A 14,105-nucleotide genomic window follows, 5' to 3' on the forward strand; every position below is an offset into this window, starting at 1 on the left:
GGTGCAGGATCCCAAAGCCAAGAAGTCAAATATCTCCTATTTTTAGGTTTTTTTTTTAGCTGTAGACTGTTTTTTCAGAAATTATGGGAGTGGTCTGTGCAGAATTACTTTCCAGATTCATATAAATGCAGGTAGTTAATTTTTTTTAAAAAAAAAGTGTACCTGCCTTTCCAGTGATATTTGAAGGGAACTTCAGTCACACCCCCCCTCTGCTTTTTAATCTGTTTTTTTTTAATTTGTTTAATTGTGTTCTCCTTGTCAGGTGGAAGATGGGACCATTTCCCTTGTGCTTTAGGTGACTCTGAAACCTGGTCACCATGAAGTCCCGAAGGAGATAGAGGGACAGTAGTGGGAATTTCTTCTCACTCCTCCAAAAAAAATCCAACAATTGCCTAATGGTAAGAAAACTGTTATTTTTAATTAGCCTTGTCTTGTATGGTGTCCATTAATCGAGGGACACATTGAAGAGTTTGAGATTCAAACCCACTGGGCCCCATGGGGGGATCGAGGAGGGTACAGGCTGTAGATGCTACGTGTTTGGAGAGGGTGGGAGGAGTTGGTTTGAAAATACGGTTGTCCTCTGTTTTGTGTCCTCTCCCCAGGGATTGCCTCTTATGCTGACGTCATGGGGACCTGCTGCAGTTGTCTGTGCAGAGACAGCATCCCAGACAACCATCCCACCAAATTTAAGGTAAGTATTGCACCTTCAGCCCCATCAGAGAGTCTGTGACAGTGCTGCTTGCTAGCAAAGTCCAGCATGGGTTGGACTCCAGGCATGAAAGGAGAGAAAACCTCTCCTCTTGCAGAGAAGTCTTTCACTTGATAAGATTTGCAGATACGTCACTGGTTTGGGTTGGGTTTTTTTACCCCTTTCCTTAAGCAACCTCTGCTGCAAACAGGTTTGTATTTGCAGCTGAAATTGCCTCTGCGCTGAGATTCAGCCTGAGCAAGGAAATGGGGAACTGGAGAGAAACCTTTTATTGCTCAGGGCTGTGTTCCAGTCTCTGGGCTGAGACGCATCAGCTGCACTGCCAAGCCCACGGTCTCCAGAGCTGCCGGCTTGGCACCTTCTGCCAGCGATGGATCCATGTGCTCTCGGCTGAGAAAGAGGCAGCTCAGCAGATGAAGGGGGAATCCACGGGAGTCACAGTGTCTCCGTGGGTGGGCTTTTTTGCTGATACCAGCGCCCTGAGTTTCCTGATGTGAGCTCTGGGGCCTCTGCAGGTGACAAACGTGGATGATGAAGGTAACGAGCTGGGAGCTGGGATTATGGAGCTGACACAGACGGAGCTCATCTTGCACACTCACAAGCGAGATGCCGTCAGGTGGCCCTACCTCTGCCTGCGCCGCTACGGCTACGACTCCAACCTCTTCTCCTTCGAGAGCGGCCGGCGTTGCCAGACAGGGCAGGGTGAGTGAGGACGTTCCTGGAGGAAGGAATGCTGAGGTTTCTGTTCCCAGGGAGCCGGAGTGAGCTGGTGCTCGTGTCCTCCCAAATTCCCGCCTCTTATGAATCAACAGGTTCTTTTGCAGCTTCTGTTCCCCCAGAATACCGCAGTGTGGGTGCACATACAGTTTAAAACACTGATGAGAACAGCAACCTGGGCATAAATCTCATGGTCTGGTTTTGCTAGTGTGGGGGGAGCTCGTGAGGCACTCGGTGAAGGAGGCTCGAGCATTGGCTGGGGCGTGTTTAATGGCAGAGGGGACGTTAGTTACACGGTCAGCTCTGCTCCGCGCCGACCGGTGGGCGGCTGGACTTTCCTGAGGCGCTAGAAAGCGCTTTTGGCAAGGCTGAAGCTTTGTGAAGCATCTTGTAACGCCGGGGCTGAGGTGAAAGGGCACCACCAGGTCCCTCTTAGGGTTCACTTCTTCCCCAGAGCTGCCAAACGCACGTAAGTAGCGACAGTTGTTTGAGCCCACTTTGGTTTTCTCGGTGCGTTCTCTCTGCCTTGGTTAGCGCTAGTTCTGCTTCACGCTTTGCACTTCGGGTCTGGCAGCGCTTTGGAACGGAGAGGGAAAGGAGTTCCACGTTTTACTGATTTTTATGCTGGGGGATGCTGTGCATAGAGAAGGGAAGTGAGTCACCCAGGAGCACATGCCAAGTCATCAGCAGCGCTGGGAATAGACTCCGATTTTACAATGGTGCCTGTGAGTTCCTTTCCCAGTCTGTCTCTCTTGCTTTTAAAGAGCTGAACGTTTTCTTGGCATCTGCATCCCCGGGGGTGGGGGAAAAAAAAAAAAAAATAAAAGTTTGTTTCATCGTTCTATTAACGTGTTTGTAAACTCCTCCTGATCCAAAAGGACTCCACGTGACCGTTGGGTGTCTGTGTAAAGCACTACGCAAACCTGTAGTGCCGTATGCTCCTTCTCAGGATTTATGTACGTGGGGTTTGCCTCTCCTGGAGTTTGCAGTTGCCAGCAATGGGAGCTGCTTGTCTTTGGTTTCTGTTTTGCCTTTTGCAGGGTGCAGGTCAGTGATTACAGTCCTGCCCTGTGTTGTGCTGGTTTTGTTTAGGTCGAGGCAGCGGTGATACAGCAGAGCTCTTTGCTCTTCCTATATTACACAATTTTTAGCAGACACATACTTACTCATCAGTCTTAAAGCAGACAGAAATGAGAGGGGCGGTGTTGTTTTGATGAGTTTTCTCCCTCTCTTGTAGGATTTGATTCTGCTTAGTTCATTTTATTTGGAGGACTCTTTCCCGATGCTGCTCCCCACCTTACATGAGGCAGACATAGCTGGGTTTTTTTGGCCGGAATTTTTAAAAATCTGATTCTTTGGGGCAGCAGCTGTTGTTGCCATGCTGTTCTTGTTGCTATGGCTTTTGTGCATGTGTGTGCGTGCCAGCGTGGGATTGGTGAGCTCTGCACGCACCGGCTCTGCTTTGGGCTGCTCCTTTGGGGAGAGACTGTTTAATTCCGTACGCTTTTGAGATCCGACGTTCTTGTCCATCCCTCACGTGCGCGCTCCACAGGGCCCAGTTCAGCTGCCTGAAGTCACTGGACAGAGTCCCCTGGTAATGAGAACTGGCCTGGGTGCCAAGTGAGTTAAAATAGAAGATTAGAGGTGAAATGAGACCAGTTAGCCTGTCCCTTTCACTCCCCTGCTCCTGTGGGATGGATTGTTGTAAGATAACCGGGGTGCTCGCTGTTTTTCTTGTAGTAACGCACCGTTTGGTCAGATGGCAGTCGTGGCGTTGTGTTTCTGTGGATGCAATAATCCACCGAGGAGTTGGCTGGTTTCCTGCGGCTGTGGGCTGCAGGGATTGACTGTGTTGAGCACAGCAAAAGAAGTCGGGATTGCCTGTTCGTTTGGAGCCGGGAATTCCATGTGTTCTGGTTAAAGCGGGATCGCTTTCATGCTTTTTCTGACCCTCCTCTTGGTTACTGTGCAGGGATTTTTGCCTTCAAGTGTTCCAGAGCAGAGGAGATCTTTAATCTGCTTCAGGACCTGATGCAGTGTAACAGCATCAACGTCATGGAAGAGCCTGTTGTCATCACCAGGAACAGTCACCCCACGGAGCGGGAGCTCTCCCGGACTCCCCAGGCACCTAACAGTAAGGCTCCTTCAGCGTCTGGGGAGAAGGAGGGGGGAACACAAGGTGATGTCTGCAGTTGCTCGTGTGAAACTGCCCTTTGCAGCCCACAGATCCCTCCCGTGCCCTGCCTGGCTGCTGACCCCTATCTTTATGTCCCCGTGTGCCCTACGCAGCGTGTTTGTGCTACAGCCCCGCTTGTCTGCGATGTGGTGTTTTGTTTCCAAGGAAACAGCAACAAAAAGCCCTTCAAATAGTCAACCGAGTTGTCACCCTTCAGTTGGTTTTCAACTGGACCACTGTCGAGTGGCCCCTTTTAAGTAGCACCTACAAGGATCAGGTCATTCCTAGAGGAAACCACAGCTGGAAGAATTCAGATTTGCTCAATTCCTGTCTCCTTTAGGGGTGACTCAAACAGAATTAAACAAGAGGGCCTAGCCCTTGTATTTATACCAGGAACTTCATCGTAGGGATCTTCTCCAGACAGGCTGATTCTGGCTTACAGGGTGCAGTTAAGAGGCCAGCTCACCGTGAAAATGAAGTCAACTCTATTTTGTACCAAGCCAATGCTCTAATACTTGCCTGTCTTAATCCTCTCCAAGGTCTGGGGTACACTGTCCCAGGATTTCCCAATGGATTTCCCAGCTTCCCTGGAGAAACCCTGTCATACTCGGCAGCCCGCCACCCCTCCGTGAGCAGCCTGAGGCATTCCTCTGTGGGTGAAGACTCTACTCATGCCCTTATTGGGCCTGATGAGCAGGTAAACCTGGATATCCTAAATTTGCTGTTCACAAGCAGCTTGCTTTGCTAGCAGTCCTGTGCAATGCTCGGTTTCTCTTCCTCCAGCAAAGCTCAGGGGATCCTCACACCTCTCACACCTTGTAATCCTTTTTTTTTTTTTTTTTTTTCCCCTCTTTTGCTTCATTTTGCTCTTGTAGACTTCTGCTCTCTGCCGCTTCACTAGAACAGATGCTCTGTCAAGGCTGAGTTGGCTTCCTTGATCCACGAGTATTTGTGTGGCAATTATTTGACAGCAGCACTTGGCTTGTGAGCCCAAGTCACGTTGCCTTATCTGTCAGCTATTGCTACAACCCCTAAACTGACGTGCAGGTGCATACTCAAGTTCAAACTCTTCTTATTTTCATTTTTGGTGTTCAGCTCTCTGTCCTCAGTTTTAGAATTTAAGACTTTTCCCTACAAAATCCAGCTTGTCTCAGCCGTTACCAGAGAAGCCTGGGTAGGTGTGAGCGCTGCAGTATCAGCAGTGTAAGCCGCTCAGGAAAATACTTTGCGAGTGGCTTTGCTTTCTGTTCCGTGCCGTATGCATCGAGCGTGAAATAGATGATGTGTCCCTTCTGCAGCTGGCCTCCTCCTTGTCTCTCCTTCAGCCCCCAAATCCAGAAAGGGCTTTGGTGTTTCGCTTCCCGAAATCTTTTCACCTTCTGAAGTTCGTTCATCTCCTTCTGCGTCATCGGCCGCCGAAAAATTTTCCATTCCTGTTGGTTTCTCAGCTGCTGGCAGCTGCGTTGCTCTTGTCTCTTCTCTTCTCCTTTCACTGTCCCTCTGCTTCTCTCCTTGCAGTCCCACACCTACGTCAACACGGCCAATGGCGATCAGGAGCTGAGGGGCCGACATTGTATGCACTCCTTGCCTGAAGCCCACCCTCCTTTCCCCCCTAGGAACCACAGCTGCTCCCTCGAAGACCGCAATCCCCAGGTCTTTCTGCAGCCAGGGGAGGTTAAGTTCGTGTTAGGTCCCACCTCCACCTACAGGCGCGTCTGTCGGCACCACCGGGAGGGCAGGACGCACTTCTGCCCCCCCCCCAACAACAACAACGAGTGTGAGGAGGGGTGCCCCTCGCCCCAGTGCGTCTACGAGAACGTCAACGGCTTGCTGCCCCCCAACACCTCTTCTCTCTGCCGAGGAGGGCGCTTAAAACTCGCCCGGGAGGACGCGGGCTTCCCCGGCTGCTCCCAGCGCAGAACGGCCTTGCTGCACTACGAGAACTTGCCGTCGCTGCCCCCGGTGTGGGAGTGCCAGCCCCTCCGGCGGGACGAGGAGGACGCGGGCGCCGGGGACGTGCTGACGCCTTCCCCCAGTGGCTTCTCCGAGGCTGGCGAAGAAGATCCCCTGCAGAACTACGTGAACTCGGAGAACGCCGCGCTGCACAGGGGCAGCAGCCGGCGGCGCAGCGGCCTCCTGCCGAAGCCTCGCCGCGGCTGCGTGCCCAGCGTCTTCAGCTTCGACTTCCCCCGGCCCTGCCCGGAGCAGCCGCGGCAGCTCAACTACATCCAGGTGGAGCTGGAGGCTGAGCCGCTCAAGGGACACCAGAACCCGCCTGTCCCCCACGTCCCACCTCCTGCCACCCACGAAGCCCGCCGGACGGACTCCTACGCGGTCATTGACCTAAAAAAGACAGCGGCCATGTCCAGTTTGCAAAGGGCCCTGCCGAGAGATGACGGGACTTCGCGGAAAACTCGACATAACAGCACTGACCTGCCGCTCTGAGGGCGGGGGACACACACGCCCTGTGCGAGCGCTGTGTCGTGGCTTCGGGCCCTGCCCTTCCGTGCGCTGCCCGCTGCGGCTTCCATTCGCCTTTGCCTTCTGCTTCCCCGTTTACCCCATCGCGTGGCGTCACGGGGTGGCTCCTACAGCTGATGTTAAGGCTAGCCTGTCTGTCCGTCTTCCCCTCGCCGTCTCTCCCGTGTCGGTCGTTTTTAAAGCCTTGTGGGATGTTTGACAGCGCCGTTTGAAAGTCGAATTTCTGGCCGGAGGGGCAGGAGGTGCCGGCAGTCGTACCGGCCCTGTGTGGGGTTAGCTCTGCCGACGGCCTGGCAGCTCCGTGAGCAGCAGCAGCAGCCTGGCGGCGGAGGCAGGGTGGTAGCGTGGTGGGGGCGTGTTTCCAAAAGCGAGTTGCTTTAGGAGCTCCACTGCAAATCGAGCCCGTTTCCCGTGGATTTCATGCCTTGCGACTCCAGGTGGACTCTGCAGCCGGGGCCACTCCGAAGTTGGGTTTTGCCTTGTGGTTGTGCTCGTCCCTGGGGATGCGGGAGCTCGTGCTGTGGTCTTTCCCCCCTCAACTCGCTCCTTTCTCCCCTCTGCACTATGACCTGTTTTCTTGAAGCTCGTAGAAGTTTTTTATACTTCTGTCCCTTTCTCAGATTCGATTTAAATGAGGCAAATCTAGAAATTAATAGAGGAGGACAGCCAGCCATGGGCCTAGACACTGTGATCAAATAAACTTGATTTCCTAAAGAGACCCTGCTTTAAAAGAGGAGGGGAAGACCACAACTATGAGCGAGATTTGGGGTTTGGTATAGAAAACTTCAAATGTTCCGTATCCTGTTTTGATTTTCAGGGGTTCTTTTTGGTGGCTGTTCAGAAGTGCTGTTGATTTATTTATTTATTTACTTATTTATTTATTAAATGTTCTTTTGCATCCCAGTGGTAATTGCCAAAACCGGTGCCAATATGAAACACGTACTCGCTGTGGCTCACGTCCTCTGTCTGGGGAACAGATCTCCAGGAGGCTGGTGGCTTTGCTGAGCTGCGGTTGGGGAAAAGAGCAGCCGTGAATCAAAAATGTTTTTAACTGGGACCGACTGTCACAGAGTGGGTGGGAAATGGTACGTGAGACGTGGGAGTGCGAGAGAGCTGCCAGGCAGCCGAGCTTGGAGTTGTATCAAAGTCGTTGCCTACGCCCACGTGCCTGGCTGGGTCTATGAGAAATGTTTGATGAGTGTTTTGAGTGAACGTGCCGTTTGTTTCCTACCACTGCAGATTTGGAAGGGCTAAATTTCAGCTCTCGGGGTAAATTTGTGGCCTTTGATGTGGGTTTTTGTCTTGACACCAGGGCTGAGTTTAAGCTGAGCTGTCAGGCCTCCCCGTGAGGTCCTGCGTAGGGTCTCTGCTCCTCTCCTGTTGCAGGATGTTCCACCACCCCGCTCCGCATGGTGACGCGCTGCAGCCTAGTCCCTCCCTGGATTACTCTTTGCCATTATAAGCTGTTTCCATGAGGCAGAAGCGCTCTGGGTTCCTCTGGAGTCCCACCTTTCCGCTGTGTATTCTTCATCTTCCTCCCTGGGATAGGAGCTGAGAGATCCAGGGCTCTGCGAGGTGTCCTGCTGCCAGCAGAAACGTTGCCAAACCTCGTTCTCCTTGTCCCTAATGTTTTCCGATGTCCAAGTCAGCGAGTCTCCGGTGTGAAAGAGGAGAGAACCCCATCACGCAGCTGCAGCCTGCTTCTGAGGTCCAGAAACTTGCTTTCCAGATTTTTGAAGTTCAGCCTTTTTTGATTTTGGTGCTGTAGTGTCATATTGAAACGTGACCCTTTTGGGAGCAAGGACGTGTGCCGTGCACTTCAAAGAAGCGATAAAAGTATGAGTAATGCCGTGCCTGTGTCGGCAGGACGTGGATTTCTGGGCTTGCTGTTGCACTATGAATTTGAAGTGCACCACGTGCCTAAAATCACTGGTTTTTTTCCTTTTCTTTTTTGGGAAGTCCTTGTTCTTGTCTTCCATTTTTTTTCTCCACCCCAACCCTTGTGTGATCTATAACTGAAAGGAAACCCAAGTAATATATTTTTATATGTATACCAAATTACTTTATTTGAAGGCAAAAAAAAAACCCAAGTAGTGTATCCCCCTAAATCTAGCTTTAACTTAGGGAAGTGAGAGGATAAATTGCTTATATATAACAACAACAAAACCTTAACTGCAGTAAGCTTTAAATAAACTATTTAAATAAAGAGTTTCTAAGCTGTAAGTGCCCCCTCTGGGACAGCACCAGCAACTCCCACAGGGCAGCGCTCTGGGAGCCTCCGTACGAACCTGCCGTTCCACTGCCTGAGCTCAGAAATGCGAAATATTGATTCCTGTCTTCCCCCCAGAAAGGGAACAAAGGGTGGAATGTTTTATATTCACACGGAGGAAGAGGGGAGGGCCCTTCCCCACCCGCACAGGAGGTTTGCAGGTTGGTTTAGATGCAGGGGAAGGCGCCGTCGGGTGGCAGCTGCTGCCTTGGGAGAAAGGCCTGGGGCTGCTGCTCGGGTGCTCCCCGTGGCCACCCGCCTGGCTGCGCATCTCCACCGGGTGGGATGAAGCTGATGTGAAGGTCTGTGGATATCGTGAGCTCCAGGGATCAGGGGAAAAAGCACGTGGGTGCTGGTGGCTCCTCAGAACAGCTGGTGGCTCCTCAGAACAGCTGGTCTCCCAGCGAGCCCCACCTGCCGTCCCATTTAGGTGGCTCTAGATCAGCTTTGCTTCGGGAGAGCTGGCTTTGACCTTCTGAGCTGCTGACTTCCGTGTCCTCCAGACAAACCAGGTTCTCCGATCTGTGCCTCCCTTTCCTCTTCGGCGAACCTGATGCCCCCCAACCTCCCAAGGACGCTGAAAGCAGCAGTGACAAGGGGTCTGCTCTGCAGTAGCTGTGTGCTCACACAGCAGATACATGATTGCTGTGCCCTGACGGCATCCCGTGCCCGTTTAGTGGAGGATGCTGCACCTCTTCAAAGAAGGAGAAGAATTTCCTTGACCTTAAAGATGAGAAAACAGAGCTGATGCTGGCTGCCTCTGCTGCTTTCAGTGCACCTTGCTGCACCATCCTCTGCTCCACGTCCCGTTGTGTCCTCCCTGGTGGCCGTGGGTCGGGGAGCAGCACCGCTGGCTCCTCAGGCTTCGCTCGGGTGGTGTCACCAGCTCCCCCGAAAGCTTCGGGAACGCAAAGCAGGTCACAGCTCGTTGTTTGCGGTGGGTTTGTTTAACGTTTAAGCCATTGAATGGGAAACGCCGTGCAGGCAGCCAGGAAACCAGGTGTCGTTTATGGCTTTCGGGGTGCACATCAGGTTCACGACCCAGTGATTTTCTCGCTTTTTTGCTCTTCTGGAAAACTTCGCAGGAGCAATGTCTGCATGAGGTAGCCAGGACGCTTTGAGAACTTCTTGATATTCAATTTTTCAGGTGGCGTGAAAGTGCAAGGAAAGACCGGAGTCGTGTTTGAACACCGAGGCGGTAGTTCTTGGGGCACTGGGAGCAGAAACATCACCGTTTCGGATTTCTCCCTGTGTTACGGCCCGAGCGGTGCTCGCCAGTGTCGCAGCTTCCTCTAGTGGCGACGCTTGAAATGGTTTCGGAGGAGAAACCAGTATTGGGTTGAAAGGCGAGGAGGACATCTGAGTTGGCCTTTCCTCATTCCTTCAGCAGTTTGCTTGGGGTGTTGAGCAGGAGGGATCCCTTCTGATAACCCTCTCCAGAGTCTTTCCTCGTTACTGGTTTCTTTTGGTTGAGAACGGTGTTTCTGCACTATGTTGTGTCTTTGTGGCGCCTTGTAAAGAGGGATCTTACAGGTGTTGCTTTGAGCCTTACGTGCAAGTTCGCCGGCCTTTCCCAATGGATGCATCCCAACGTACATGTGCACGCTCACTTGGATGGGGAACTACACTAGGGATACCCAATGGCTCCTCCTATCCCTTCAACCACGGGATATCCCCACAGCGAAGATCACCTCCGTAGGGCAGGATGCCTCACCCTTTGTGGCTGCATCCATCAGTCTGGAGTTAAGAAGGCTCCATCCAGGGCTCTGTGCATCCAACTTGGTGTCACAGAGGTGACCAGGAGGAAGCGAATGAGCATGTTCAGAACCATCTGAAACCTGCCCCGGGGTTAGTCCCTGAACTGTGAGATCTCTTACTCTCCCAAGCTTGCTCCTGCAAGGCAGATGGCTCCCCTTGATGTTCGGTTTGTGAAACAGGTAACTTGGAAAAAAAGAGCCGGGTTCAGGCAACCATTGCGTTTGGTGAGACTTTGGTTCTGGAAAAAAGGTTTAGGCAGCGAACAAGCCGGCCTGGGTGACGGCTGAGACCTGGCAGGATGAGCTTTGCTGGTGGTGTATGTCCTTCGCTGCGGAGCAGGTTTGTGTAGCCCCCGCTGGGGACTGTTGTGTCTTCGCTGGGCTCCTTCCTCTGCTCGTGAGGCTGAGGTTCAAGGGGTGGCTTGGTGTGCAGCCACGTGCTACGCAGAGAGAATTGGACTGTCTTAACCTTTTTAAGTGGTTCTTGTTTGAGTTTTGAGTTAATCAATCAGACTTCTTCCCCTGATATTTCTTCCCCGGTGAATGCATAAATAGATCTTTTACCCTTCCCTTTCCCAAGAACCCGTTGGTAGGAATATAGCTTCTGCCGGCGCTCGGTTGCCTTTTATCATGGGGGAGTTTTTTGATTTACTTTTTCTTTTGACTCCATTTTATGTCCCTGCTTTTGCCCCAGGGAGGGAGGTTGGAATATCTATGAGCTGTGCCTGCCTTACAGAGAGAGGATGGCAAAGGAGAGGCTGGATTGTGAGGGCTGAAGGATTGCTATTTCTGCAAAGAGACTCAAATGTGTTAGTTATTACTGAAGTGTTGTTGTTTTTATTACCTAAGCCATGCTGTTCACTGGGAGAAAAACCAAACCAGGGCTTGGTATTACAGCTGTCTGTTCTCTCAGCTGTTTTCTCCTGAAGTCTTTCCTCTGTCCCTCTGTGTGATGCTGCTCAGCCCTCTCAGGTGGTATCTTGACTGTGAAGTATCATTAACGAATGGGTGTTAATGAACGCATTGCCTAAATTCAGCTTCTGGGAGGGCTGCCGTTAGTCTTTCTGGGAAGTTTGTCTTTCCTCCAAACTTGGCTTGTCTTGAAATGCTGCACACAGGTAGCAGAACAGGTTTAGATTCCTGTTACCGAACAGGACCAAAGGTGAATACATTAGTGGAAATCCCGAGAGCTTTGAAGTTGGCAGTCACAGGCCGGGTATGGAAAAAAGGCTGATTGTAAAGAAGGGATCTCATTTGTTTTCCTTCCATAAGTGAATGTGATTTTGCAGTCGAAAGGCCCAGATGCATCTGTGTTGTCTCAAGCTCTCCTCCCATGTGGTTCTCCTTGTTGTTACTTGTACTGGTGTCTTTGATACTGAACATTTTCTGACGTGGCCGAAAAACAAAGGTGCTTCGGGGCTCTGGCCACCGGGGATTCAGTTGCTCTGACCAGGGGGGTTGATCTTGCTGTGTAATTGCTTCTTCAGGTCATTCCGATGGGTATCTGTTCAGTCCCTCTTTCTGCCTGATCCGGGTGTAACCTTACGGGTGATGAGCAGCAGCAGCACTGTGTGACCTGAGGAGTGCTTGTGTCTACGCTGATGTGCACTACGAATGTATACAGAATAAATGGAATATGATGATTATCCGGTCGTCCTGTCTTTGTGTGCGGTGCGGAGAGACAACTGTCACATTTCAAAGGGAATTTTACTTTTTATTTAAAATGGAAAGCCAGGCCAACCCCCACCAGTTGTCCTCACGCAATTCAAGCTGGGCTTCTTGCAGCCAGGTCTCCCTTCCCTGAAGGAATAATGTCTTTGTCCTTATGTATTCTACCTGGAGCAATGGTTGCTGTCTTCTACCTGGCTGGTCTCGCTGCAGTAGGCTTAAAAAATAAATGGAGAGGAACAGACACTCGTCCCTCTCTGTTGGCTGGTGACCCATGGGGATATCTTTGCAGGACGATTCCACGTGCTGCTCCTTTGAGCTGGAAGCTGAACTCACAGAAATGTTTGGATGAGGTTGTCTGGCCCGTGTGATGCAGGAGCTGAGGCTCCAAAGCCGCTGACTCGTTCATGGTGTCTCTTTTGGGGGCAGAGCCATCGCTGACGGTTGATCATGGTGGTGTAGACCAGACTTCCATTGAGCTGAGCATCAGGAGGAACCCATGAAGTTGCCTTAGAGATTGGTGTGCTGCGAATGGGGGTTGAACACAGCAAGAATATTGATGGTCTCTGGAGCACCTACCCTTTAAGACGTGCTGTTTCCACTATGGGTAATTTAAGCTAATAGTTTGGAGTGGTGGAATTTGGGAGCTGGTGGGAAGGAGGTGCTTTTGCCAATGTTGAGCAAGATGTGGCTTCGCTCTTCGTGGCTGTGCCCATCTGCTCTAGGCACAGGGTCTTTCCATGGGTTCGCTGCCATCGCTCTGAGTAAAGAGTTGATTTGTTTGTTTTTCCAAACTCTACAGCACACGAGAGCTAATCTTGCCCTAACGTGCACAGTTGAATTCCCTGGCTGATAAAATTTCCCTCCCTGAAAACTCTTCCCCGGCAGGAATCGATGTAAGAACAGTTAGCAGGGCCATCTGTGCCTTCCTAAGCGAGCGTCCCTTCATGTGTGGTGTTTTTCCAACCCAAACCCATGTGTTTCTTTCCTTCAGGGTCATTCCATGACTTTCTGAAATGCCAGAGGTATGAAGGGAAAACAGAGGAGATAACACAACTGGTGATAAACCCACGTTATTATTTCCATCGCATCCCTGGAAAACACAATGAAACATTTTTCATTTCTCTTTTTAGGAAGACTTTGATAGCCCTGTCAGAAAGAAGTTGAAAATAGCAGGGCATTTGCCGCTGGTATTTGACTTGGAGTTTTCAGGATAGTCCTTAGCATTGTGGGGCAATCTCTTGTGATGGGTGCATTTCTCAACTACAGGTACATAAGTGGACGCTGATGCAGGAAGGTGGGGACCGTTTTGGGTGTAAAAGGAGGTGGCGTGGAGCTCCAGCATCACCTTGGGGTTCAGGATTGAGCAGGGTAACTGCAGGGTCTCTTCAGAAACTGCCTGCAAGAGGAGATCGTTGTGAGGAGGCTGATCCTTGCCCTGGTTTGGGAAGTTAAACATTAGACCTAGAGTCCAACGGTTTATTTCAGGACCCATTCTCATGGTTATGTAGGAAGAGAGGAATATTTATTTTAATGGGGATGGAAGCTGTTCATCTGCTTGCTCGGATCTCTGTTTTGGAAATAAAACACTAAAACCAGCTCGTGCAGCGCTGGGTAAAGGATACGTGTGCTTGTGTGTGGTTCATAAACACAGCTGCTTCGGTCGCAGCCGTGCCATTGCAGCTCCCACCAGCAGCTTTTCTTGCTTGGAGAACCCAAGCAGAGAGCAGTTGTGCTCCAGGCGAAGCGTTACAGCTGTTGTGAATCACATAGAGCAAGACTTTAAATGATCAAGGGGAAGAGCGTTAACTCGGATGGGATTCGGCACCTTCAGGAAGGGTTTTAGCTGGCACGGTGCTTACAAGAGCACCGGGCTTTAACAACCAGGGGAAGCTCCTGCTTGTGTTTATTAAGTTCTTCGCTGCTGTTTGTGGAGGTAAATAGCCACAGCTCGTGCCCGGGGCGGAGGCGCAGGAACTGGGGTGGTAGATTGTCCTGGAGTTGGAACTAGTCATTTCTCTGCGTTCTTGCCGTGGGTAAAGCAGAGCCCAGAGCAGACTGGGAAATTCAGGGTGATGGCAATGTCTTTGTAAAAGTTTCTGTCCCCCAATGCAGGGAGGAGAAGTCTTTGGGTCGTGGAGGAGGCTGGATCCCACTTTAGAGCCCGTTTCTAATCCAGTGAAATGCTCTGTTGAGAGCTGCCAGTTTTGGGAGATGGTGCCCACCTCTGCGGTGGCTGAACGCTCTGTTGGTTTAATAGGATTCATTGGCTTGTGTTGAAGAATCCTCTGGGTGGCCAGGATGGCTGCTGCTCAGGGCTCAACTCCT

General features: G+C 51.3%; 1 protein-coding gene across 1 annotated transcript; it reads left to right on the plus strand.

The window, feature by feature from the left end:
• The first annotated feature begins 364 nt into the window (after window positions 1-364).
• FRS3 (fibroblast growth factor receptor substrate 3) lies at window positions 365-6,047 on the plus strand. Its single transcript, XM_009950975.2, has 6 exons — window positions 365-398; window positions 603-691; window positions 1,225-1,411; window positions 3,399-3,560; window positions 4,142-4,299; window positions 5,121-6,047. The coding sequence occupies exons 2-6, from the start codon at window positions 626-628 to the stop codon at window positions 6,045-6,047; spliced, it is 1,500 nt and encodes a 499-aa protein (XP_009949277.2). The 5' UTR covers window positions 365-398; window positions 603-625.
• The last annotated feature ends 8,058 nt before the right edge of the window (window positions 6,048-14,105 follow it).

This window comes from Leptosomus discolor, chromosome 21 (genome assembly GCF_034619465.1).
Source record: "Leptosomus discolor isolate bLepDis1 chromosome 21, bLepDis1.hap2, whole genome shotgun sequence".
NCBI lineage: Eukaryota > Metazoa > Chordata > Aves > Leptosomiformes > Leptosomidae > Leptosomus > Leptosomus discolor.